Source organism: Drosophila miranda, chromosome 3 (assembly GCF_003369915.1).
Source record: "Drosophila miranda strain MSH22 chromosome 3, D.miranda_PacBio2.1, whole genome shotgun sequence".
Lineage (NCBI taxonomy): Eukaryota > Metazoa > Arthropoda > Insecta > Diptera > Drosophilidae > Drosophila > Drosophila miranda.
The window spans coordinates 1,712,127-1,723,752 of NC_046676.1; the positions used below are offsets into that span (position 1 = coordinate 1,712,127).

General features: G+C 41.4%; 1 protein-coding gene across 1 annotated transcript; it reads right to left on the reverse strand.

Annotated features, from left to right (window-relative positions):
* Window positions 1–4,457: 4,457 nt before the first annotated feature.
* Window positions 4,458–6,220, reverse strand: LOC117187837 (catenin delta-2-like). The gene is made up of 2 exons (XM_033390708.1): window positions 5,664–6,220; window positions 4,458–5,607 (listed from the first exon to the last, which is right to left on the reverse strand). Exon 2 carries the CDS (start codon window positions 5,486–5,488, stop codon window positions 4,670–4,672), a length of 819 nt encoding a protein of 272 aa, XP_033246599.1. The 5' UTR covers window positions 5,489–5,607; window positions 5,664–6,220; the 3' UTR covers window positions 4,458–4,669.
* Window positions 6,221–11,626: the final 5,406 nt, after the last annotated feature.

Genomic DNA, 11,626 nt, shown 5'->3' on the forward strand with positions numbered 1-11,626 from the left:
TTCATTGCTAATAACATTCAATATATTTCGTTGTACTTCATCATAGACATGTTGCTTCAATCAAAAACTAGCAAACCAAGTTTCACTTCCAAAAATAACACAAGTATTGAACTACAATCAGCAGGCAACTCAAAAAAAAATTTTAGTGGAATGAAAAAAAAATTTGGAGGCTTAATCCCTAAGGAGGAAAAAAAATTTATAGATATAGGTATATATAAACGGTGGAGTATAAATAGAAAAGATAGGAATATAATATAGGATATTCGAAATAAGTAAATTAGGTATGTATAAAGGAAAAAAAATAAAAATCAAAAAAATTTTCAAAAGCAGCGGGGGTCATACCAGCGATCAGCAATGGTGAGCCAAAACGAAATTTAATTAAACATTATAAATTTATTTATTTTTTTTTTTTCTGGGTTGAGGAGATTTTTTTTCTATGTTGGTTAGTGTATGGCTTGGCTACGTTTCTATGCATTAAAAGAATGCAGGGAATGCGAGCAAGGCAAGCTTAGCAGAATGGGCACCGAAAAGACCGAAAAGCTTCGAGCGTGTGGAACGCAAGCGTTGCGCTCTCTTATCAGCAGCGGCTGGCCGCTGCGCATGCGTTTTAGATTTTGACGAAGACAGGCGCAAAGGAGAAAATTGAAATTGGGTCACTTACGGCTTTAATACAGTGGTCCCTCGCTGAAAGGCGCCTTTCGTTGTGGAGCTGTGGAAACCATGTTAATGTGTGCCCAGGTCGGAGGGGGATTGGTAAATAGGGGGTGTATGAAAAAGGTTTTTTTTTTTTTTTTGTTTTTTTTTTGTTTTTTGTAGTCTGTTACTTTATGATTAAGTTTTTCGGTCTCCAACCCGCAAAAATAAATTCCGTTTTGAGAACTTTCACATTCCCGCCTATCGAGGTAGGACTGTGACGCAGAGTTAAGGAAAGTTACATAGTCATATAAGTGCTCAGAAGGAACCAAAAAAAATTACAATTAAAACTACACTATGCTACGAAATCTGGGTCCGGATCCGTGGCGGCGTCTTCTGGGCCGTCGCAGACAGCGAGTTAGCGGCGCATAGGGGGGGGTGATCTCTATGCCCTCTATGCCCTCTATGCGCGTACGTTAGATATGGCGCAAGGGTGATGGCCGGTGGAGGTTATGTCGCCGGGCAGGTGGATGCTTCAACGACTCCAAAAGGAAAAAAAAAATCTCGGCCCCACACCAAGGTCGACTCCGAAGAGTACTCCCGTCAAGGGTGGGAGTTTGGTGTGGGTGGGGCAGAACTTTGGGAGAGCCGGGTGGCTACCGCTCGGGGCCAGGGCCCTATGGGCGAAACAGAACCAAAACCACGAGGGCTAAGAAAAAAATCTAAATTTTCCCTACAGGGCACTTTAACATACCGGTTTTTCGGACTTTTCCACGGAGACACGAGCGTTGGGTTCTCCTGGCAGAGCTGCGGGACGCACGGGTTTGCAACAAGAACAACACTTGCTGGCGAGGCGAGGCAAATATGCACTTTTCGCCAGGGTAGTTTCTTGCCAGTTTTCTCGGCGCACGGTATTAATTTTCGCCCGATTTTTGCGGCGCGCCCACCGTGTGGGATTTTCCCCGTTCCGTTTTATTTCTTTTCGGTTTGTCTTTGTGGCACTTATTTGGGTTACTTTTCTTTTCTTTTGGGCTTACACGTGGTCGATTTAGTTATATATTTGCTACCGACGCGGAGATAGCCACCGGCTGCACAGATTCAAATTTTCGAAAGAGAACGTTCTGGTGCTTTTGCACTGCTTAAATAAGAGCTTACCGATCTTAAAGCTCGGCTTCGAAAGCTCCGTTGCAATGCGCTGCACAGCACTTACGGCAGCTCAGCTCAGCTGTTCCTTACCTCGAGCTTGCTTGCACCATCCCCAACTATACTATGCCCTGCAGCGATAATTGGCCCAAGGTTATTGCATGCGATATCCGAGCACCATAGCGATAACCTATTTTGAATCGGTATTGTCCAACCGCAACCGTTACAACATTCACACATACACATACATTACGCCTCTGATAGTGAGATTTCCAAATCTCAAGTCCAATGTGCCTGGTTTATTGTCAATCGTTTACCATCATTCACCTCACTTCGTAAAATATGCATGTGGCCACCTCCATATCGACGCTCCAGGGCACGTTTAACAGCCTCAGAACTCAATTTATCTAATTTGGGAATCGACTGTAGCACCTCATCTGCCAGACCATTCAAGGAAAGCACCAAAGCGGTCGCGCGGTTAGCTTCCGTCCAATTATTCTTCAATGTATCATGAAAACGCCAAATGTTGTTGTGCCATCAAAACTAGGTGTAGCGAATTTCGGTTGAGATGTTGCCATGTTGTTGACCTGCTGATCTCGCCCATGTGGCGCCCTTCTCCTGAAAACACTGTCAACTTGAGGGTCGCTGGTGCGTGTATATTCGAGCCTGAGTCGTTTCTTGTGTAGAAGCAGTCCTTCAAAATCACTTAAAGTGCCGTCTCTATGACTTCCAGTCTGCGACGTTCGAATACCTCGAGGGCCGCAAGTGGCAGCAGCTGCAGAAGCGTCATAGGCTTTGGGCATAAGAGTGTCGATCGCAAAATCAACATCTTGAGCGGTCCTTAAATATGTGTGTAAGTCTAGAGAGCTGCGTATAATTTCCTTGAATATGGGAACGTTTGAGTTAGGCTTCAGCTGCTTCCTCATGGCTGGGATCGTCTGCAGAGTTGTCGATAATGTAGAAATGAGAGGCAGGTAGTCGAAGCTGAGGTCATGATCTTCAAGGATGTTGAGCTGGTTTCGATAGATCGATAAATAAAGAAATCTAAGCAGGAGGAGCATGGATCTCCGAATTGGTGCGTAGTAGGTGGGGCTTCCTGTCGCCAGTATTTGTGCAGAGCAAACGGTTAGGGCATCATGCAACGCCATCAACATGCAGTCTGCTCTGTGACTGCCCCAAAGCCTGTGCTTCGCATTAAAGTCTCCTCCAATGATAAATTTGTTACCCAGTTGTGCCACAAGATTGTCGAAATCTGTGCTTGACCAGGGAATCGATCGAGGCTGCGGCAATGAGGATCTCTCCGCGCAGTGTTAAAACCATGACCGCCGCAAGCTGAATCGGCCCCAACTGCACAGCGTGACGGAGGTAATGGGAAATATCCTTCCGAATTAGCACAGCTGCTCCTCCTCTGGCCCTGCTCCTTGGGTGGTCGGCTCTGTAACACTCGTATCAATGGAGCGTGTAGTTTTTTTTTTGGTTAGGTAGGTAGATTTCAGCCCTTAACATGATGTCTACGCTATGAAGCTGTAAAAATAGAGGCTGCTCATTAGTGTTATGAGCCATGTTACAGGCGTTCCAGAATCCGATCCAAAGCCCCGACAGCATTATGATCTTCTGAGGGTTTTTCGAGGGTAGGGTTGTACCTGCGTTACGTAGTAGGTCGAGAGATTTCAGGATACCTGCTACTGCCGTGGTGAGGCATGCTACTGACCTCTGCAGTTCCATAAGAAGCTGAGCTATGGAGTTCGTATCCATCTGCGGTTCAGGAGAAGAATCTTGGACGTTGACTGCAAAGCCAATATGCCTGCCATATTGGCTTCTGTAATTTTTTACATTTTTATTTTTTTCGTTATTTTCGTTAAAACTTCTGGCTTTTTTTATGAAAAAGAGATGTTTATCAACAGCTAATGAATGTATTTATGCAATAAAAATGTTTTCCGATTGATTTGTAAGATTTTAGATACGCGCTATCGGTTTAAAGTTAGTTAAAATGAGTGTCCACATTTCACTGCTCGCCACTGTATCTCATGAACTGAAATGAGTTTTTTCTTGATGTTTGGATTTTTGAAAGCGCTGCATTCTCTTTCTGAGACATACATATGCAATAAGCGTCTATATAATATAATAATAATAATTATTATTATTGAAAGCGATTATTAAATTCTTTGACTTTACATCTCATTTCGACCCACTACGCGTTTCAGCCGTGGTAGTAACTCTTAAAAAACCGGTTTTTAGACGCGACGATATTAGACCATAAGAAAAAATATTACAAATCCCTAGGAAAAACTGTCCAGCATTGAAATCCTTAACAAAGGCAGACATCCGATACAACAGTGAAATCCAGTTGAAGTAGATCGCACCCCCATCCGCCCTGTCTGCATCGATTGACAATTCTAACTACACTACACTTTAAAGTGACGTCTAAATACATGTAAGTGAGATCGATCTTCAATTTGATCTCATTTTCCTAAATATATTTTGATGGGAAAAAATTCTGGACAGGGAAAATTCTGCAAGTATGTGCACCGATTTAGCATGTGTAGTCTACGCAGCTTTGCAGGTCGTTAGGCTCCACCACAATAATTTGGCTATGATACTTAATAACTAAATATAGGGCTAGGAAACCCGACAGTACCCTTCAAGGATATAAATATGTAGCAATAAAAATACTTGCAGGGTACATGGATATATCTTAGTGTATTTATTAAGTAATCAGATTAGCGTACCAGATGTTTAATGAATATAATCCTTTACAATATGTATTGGCATATGCTGTAAAAACTTATATGTAAATGTAAAAGAAACGCTGTATTTTTTAAGAATAATTTAAGATTTAAATACTTCACGTGTATCTAATACTAATTAAATAATTAACGAACAAATATACATTCTATAATTGTTTTCTAACCATTTCCGAAAGCAAGGCTGATTCATTATTCGACATAACAGCTCCACTAGAGTCATTATTCCTATATGAAGAACTAGGTGCACGCTGAATTGTTCTGTCTTCATAGCGCGTACGTCCCTGAGATGCCATTGGTCGGTTAAGGGTGTTATTGGCATTGTTTGGTGAACTTGGTGGAGTGCTGTGCGCAGTGAAATTTTTACTAATGAAATCTTGCTCTTTCCAACCGTTTTTTTTGTAGACGTCTCGCAGTTCGTGATGTTGCCACATCGTATACAAAACTTGACTAGCAAACTTTATTACACAAGAAGTATATTTTTCTTTTCGTCTCGATATATTCATAAGCCGGTCTATACCACCTGCATCTAAAAGTGAACGAGAAAATTCTGGATTCTTTTTTATGACCTCATTAATTGTAGCCAATACAGCTGTTATGGTATCATCCGATGTGTTTTGGTCATGCTGTACATTTCCAGATGGAAGTTTTTGGACTAAATCGCGCATAGCGTACTTTCCAATTAGTTCTTTATTTCGCTGATCAATAGCTAGATTGCGTAGGGCAGTAGCAACTGCACAGACTACGCGATCCACTTCCATCCGAAGGAGCTCTACTAGAATAGGTAGACCTTTTTCTTTACGCACTGTTGCACGAATATCAATGCTGGGTTGCCAATAACATGCAGATAAATTTTGAATTGCTCCTGCCGCAGCTTCAAGTGTTTCTGGATTAGAACAACTTTGCAATAATGATAAGTAATATTGAACTACTTCCGGTTGCCATAATTGTTCGTAGCCCTTATTCATCTGGCTATTAGTTACTGAACTTTTAGAATACTCTGTGGATATGCTATAGTCCTGAAGAGCTTAAGTAGCAGACACTTCTTTCTTTTTTTTACTTGTTCCAAAGCATCCTAAATTTTCTCCTAGAAATAAAAATATAGATTTAACAATGGACATTTCATGTTTTGTTTTATTTTACCTTTTGACGAAGATGGGATAGCCCTATCTTGCGTTATGAAGGGATGCTTATCGTAGTTGGGATCTTCCACTTCCTGACATCTATACGAAAGATTACGAAGTATACACACGCAATTTTCTACAGTTTTGTTTCCAATATTGTTTTTCTCTATTGCAGCTCGAACTACGTAGAGAAGACATTCCACTAAATGCTCGCAATTGCGAAGACACCCTCTTGCATGTTCTCCAGCTGAACTGACATTTCGCAGCACTCCCGAAGCATTTCGAAATACTGTAGAAAAACAAGTGTCACCACAACAAACGGGATCCCATCCGGAATGAGGTTTTATAACGTTGCAGACTATTGCAGCTAGTGCTTCATCAATAATTGACCGCTTGATATCTTCACAAGAAGACATATTCCATAAAACTCCAGTTACCAATTCTTTTACTTCTGTCTCTTGAGAACGACAAAGAAGATGAACCAACGCTTCTATTCCGCCAGAATTTTTAATTCCACGCTTGTTTTCATCATTTTGTCTACCGTAAGATAAATTTCGAAGGGCTCCACAAGCATTTCTAAAAACAAAAACAAAATAACCTGTTAGAACTTTTTTAAGATATAATAGTTTAGGTGTTTATGGAAATTAATTATTGGGAGATGTTATTGCCTACATTACGATAGTTTTTGTATTTTCTGCCCTTAATACACATATGCATACATTTGATACATGTTTTATACTTTCATATATGTATGTAAGAACATAGATTGTGTTGGCAAGAATTATGTTTCAATAGGTGCAGTTGGTATAAATTACAAAGGATCTTTGGTGCCCAAGGGCTCTAAGCAGACTAAACAGCCGATATTTAAACAAAATAAACTTTTCAAGAACTCCCGAATTACACGGAAAATATTACAAATCTTTCCTTAATCGATAGTGCATAACTTTTAATAGTGCAAACGTCGATTTAAGTGTGTTTTTGTGTTATTGCTGTATTTATGAGCGCTTTCGCATTTCATTTATATTTCTTTTACCCGATACTCATAGAATACAGAGTGAATGCGCTGAATTACATATTTTTGGGATTTGATATGTCTGACATGAACAAATTTTGTGTTATTTTTCAACTTTAACTTAACTTAAATAAAAACCGAACTTAAATCGTTCTAAAAGCCTAACCGCACCGAGCTGCAGAATGAGCTTTAACGTTTCTACAGTTCGTATTTTAAATTGAGAAACGGAAACAGTATTAATACAACTTCATTGCCGGTGGTGCTAATTGGAAGATACTACCCGAAAAAGTATTCCAGATGTCCTCGTGCGTCGACCGTCGATTGGGTTGACGAGAGGGTGAGAATTACTTACTGCCGGTGAGAATAGTGATGTAACGTCTCTGGTAGTCTATTCCGATTCTCTCGGGCCTCAACCTCTAACTGGATCTCCGAAGACTTAACGTCGTTGATAAGTGCTTCTATCAGCTTCTCCTTAATTGTAACTATTCGTTGCAGTGATTTCACGTCTGATTTGATGCCGTCGCCCGTTTCACTACTCTTCTGCGTAAAAGAAGATTCTTATGCTTTCTCAACATGGAGGGCACCTTTTTTCATGAAAAGTCGAGGCAGCCGAACAGCCTGAATTTGGATGTAGTTTCGGTCTGAGCTGCAGCGTCGATCTTTATCTTTCCATTTCCTTGTGCGATGCGTAGCCATTGATACCGTTTTCACATTCCCATGCTCAGAAATGTATCCTTCAAGTCCTGCGTAAAACTATAACACAAAAAAAATTTACTCCTATTATGATATCGGCTACAATGAAATCCTGTCCTAGGTTCGTCTTCTAAGCTTCTTTGTAACTTTGCCCTTTCTCTACGCGTCTCCACCTGTAGCTGTTTGTAGTCCTATCTCATTCAGAGGCTCCACATTTACCTTAACTAAACTTCTAAATATTGAATGAGAAGCACCTGTGTCCAAAGTCATTACACATTCACTTACATACATTACGCCTCTAATAGTGAGATTTGGAAATCTCAAGTCCAATGTGCCTGGTTTATTGTCAATCGTTTACCATCATTCACCTTACTTCGGGCACATTTAACAGCCTCGTAGTTCAATTTATCTAAGTCGGGAATCGACTGTAGCACCTCATCTGCCAGACCATTCAAGGAAAGCACCAAAGCGGTCGCGCGGTTAGCTTAGTCCAATTATTCTTCAATGTATCATGAAAACGCCAAATGTTGTTGTGCCATCAAAACTAGGTGTAGCGAATTTCGGTTGAGATGTTGCCATGTTGTTGACCTGCTGATCTCGCCCATGTGGCGCCCTTCTCCTGAAAACACTGTCAACTTGAGGGTCGCTGGTGCGTGTATATTCGCGCCTGAGTCGTTTCTTGTGTAGAAGCAGTCCTTCAAAATCACTTAAAGTGCCGTCTCTATGACTTCCAGTCTGCGACGTTCGAATACCTCGAGGGCCGCAAGTGGCAGCAGCTGCAGAAGCGTCATAGGCTTTGGGCATAAGAGTGTCGATCGCAAAATCAACATCTTGAGCGGTCCTTAAATATGTGTGTAAGTCTAGAGAGCTGCGTATAATTTCCTTGAATATGGGAACGTTTGAGTTAGGCTTCAGCTGCTTCGTCATGGCTAGGATCGTCTGCAGAGTGGTCGATAATGTAGAAATGAGAGACAGGTAGTCGGAGCTGAGGTCATGATCTTCAAGGATGTTGAGCTGGTTTCGATAGATCGATAAATAACAACAGTATACAACTGTTGCGTCAAGTTCATAAAAATAGTGCGTCTTTTGACTTCGACCAACCCTTGACCTTTCTCTTCAACCTCTCTTAGGAACAGTCGTGTCTCCCAGTAATTAAAAATGAGTCCTACATCATTCCGATTCACAAAAAAGGTTCAAGATCAAATATTGAAAACTTTCGTGGTACCGCAAAGCTTTCCGCCATCCCGAATCTTCTTGAGTTCCTGGTCACCCTGCAACTGCAACATCTTTGTTGCAGCTTGATATCTCCGACGCAACACGGTTTTTTCATGCAAACTTATGACATTTTACCGTACGTTCTAGGAAATCATGTCCTGGAGCGAATTTCGATTTCAAATGACCTCGGAGTCCTATTGGATTATAAGATGTGTTCTAACAGCCATTTAGCCGCAACAGTAAATAAAGCTAAGGGTGTTTTAGCGTTCATCAAGCTTTGGTTTAAGAAGTTAGACGACCCGTACGTGACGAAACAACTGTATATCTTGTTAGTACGTCCGATATTGGAGTATTGTTCCTTTGTGTGGAGCCCGCAGTATAAAGAGCAGCAGGTTGTTATTGGATCGGTGCATAAGCAATTTTTATCTTTTGCCCTGCGTAACTTAAACTGGGACTCGGGTAGAATCTTGACACCCTACCGATGTAGACAAAATCTTATTGACCTGCCGTCGTAATGGGGTAATGTTCGTGCACAAGCTCCTTCTCGGTATTGTTGACTCCCAAACTATCTTGGGTAAGATTGACTTCGCTGTTCCATCTAGACCTACCCGTACTTTTCGGCCAATCCGCTTACCCATATGTAGGTATAATTATGCCCAAATGAACCTTTTAGTGTTATATGTCACAACTATAGCTCCCTGTCATACCTTATCCCCTGAACTATCCCTTAAGCTAATAGCATGTAATATTTATAATCACCTAAATTTAACAAATTTGTAACTTCTCTTCTTTCCTCCTTTTGTAACTAGATAAGTACCATTATTAGAAGATAATTGCTAATTAAATAAATAAATAAACTGGTAGATGATTGATTGTGCGTTTTTAGTTTTTTTCAAGAACTCCCGAATTACACGGAAAATATTACAAATCTTTCCTTAATCGATAGTGCATAACTTTTAATAGTGCAAACGTCGATTTAAGTGTGTTTTTGTGTTATTGCTGTATTTATGAGCGCTTTCGCATTTCATTTATATTTCTTTTACCCGATACTCATAGAATACAGAGTGAATGCGCTGAATTACATATTTTTGGGATTTGATATGTCTGACATGAACAAATTTTGTGTTATTTTTCAACTTTAACTTAACTTAAATAAAAACCGAACTTAAATCGTTCTAAAAGCCTAACCGCACCGAGCTGCAGAATGAGCTTTAACGTTTCTACAGTTCGTATTTTAAATTGAGAAACGGAAACAGTATTAATACAACTTCATTGCCGGTGGTGCTAATTGGAAGATACTACCCGAAAAAGTATTCCAGATGTCCTCGTGCGTCGACCGTCGATTGGGTTGACGAGAGGGTGAGAATTACTTACTGCCGGTGAGAATAGTGATGTAACGTCTCTGGTAGTCTATTCCGATTCTCTCGGGCCTCAACCTCTAACTGGATCTCCGAAGACTTAACGTCGTTGATAAGTGCTTCTATCAGCTTCTCCTTAATTGTAACTATTCGTTGCAGTGATTTCACGTCTGATTTGATGCCGTCGCCCGTTTCACTACTCTTCTGCGTAAAAGAAGATTCTTATGCTTTCTCAACATGGAGGGCACCTTTTTTCATGAAAAGTCGAGGCAGCCGAACAGCCTGAATTTGGATGTAGTTTCGGTCTGAGCTGCAGCGTCGATCTTTATCTTTCCATTTCCTTGTGCGATGCGTAGCCATTGATACCGTTTTCACATTCCCATGCTCAGAAATGTATCCTTCAAGTCCTGCGTAAAACTATAACACAAAAAAAATTTACTCCTATTATGATATCGGCTACAATGAAATCCTGTCCTAGGTTCGTCTTCTAAGCTTCTTTGTAACTTTGCCCTTTCTCTACGCGTCTCCACCTGTAGCTGTTTGTAGTCCTATCTCATTCAGAGGCTCCACATTTACCTTAACTAAACTTCTAAATATTGAATGAGAAGCACCTGTGTCCAAAGTCATTACACATTCACTTACATACATTACGCCTCTAATAGTGAGATTTGGAAATCTCAAGTCCAATGTGCCTGGTTTATTGTCAATCGTTTACCATCATTCACCTTACTTCGCCACCTCCATATCGACGCTCCAGGGCACATTTAACAGCCTCGTAGTTCAATTTATCTAAGTCGGGAATCGACTGTAGCACCTCATCTGCCAGACCATTCAAGGAAAGCACCAAAGCGGTCGCGCGGTTAGCTTCCGTCCAATTATTCTTCAATGTATCATAAAAACGCCAAATGTTGTTGTGCCATCAAAACTAGGTGTAGCGAATTTCGGTTGAGATGTTGCCATGTTGTTGACCTGCTGATCTCGCCCATGTGGCGCCCTTCTCGTGAAAACACTGTCAACTTGAGGGTCGCTGGTGCGTGTATATTCGCGCCTGAGTCGTTTCTTGTGTAGAAGCAGTCCTTCAAAATCACTTAAAGTGCCGTCTCTATGACTTCCAGTCTGCGACGTTCGAATACCTCGAGGGCCGCAAGTGGCAGCAGCTGCAGAAGCGTCATAGGCTTTGGGCATAAGAGTGTCGATCGCAAAATCAACATCTTGAGCGGTCCTTAAATATGTGTGTAAGTCTAGAGAGCTGCGTATAATTTCCTTGAATATGGGAACGTTTGAGTTAGGCTTCAGCTGCTTCCTCATGGCTGGGATCGTCTGCAGAGTTGTCGATAATGTAGAAATGAGAGGCAGGTAGTCGAAGCTGAGGTCATGATCTTCAAGGATGTTGAGCTGGTTTCGATAGATCGATAAATAAAGAAATCTAAGCAGGAGGAGCATGGATCTCCGAATTGGTGCGTAGTAGGTGGGGCTTCCTGTCGCCAGTATTTGTGCAGAGCAAACGGTTAGGGCATCATGCAACGCCATCAACATGCAGTCTGCTCTGTGACTGCCCCAAAGCCTGTGCTTCGCATTAAAGTCTCCTCCAATGATAAATTTGTTACCCAGTTGTGCCACAAGATTGTCGAAATCTGTGCTTGACCAGGGAATCGATCGAGGCTGCGGCAATGAGGATCTCTCCGCGCAGTGTTAAAACCATGA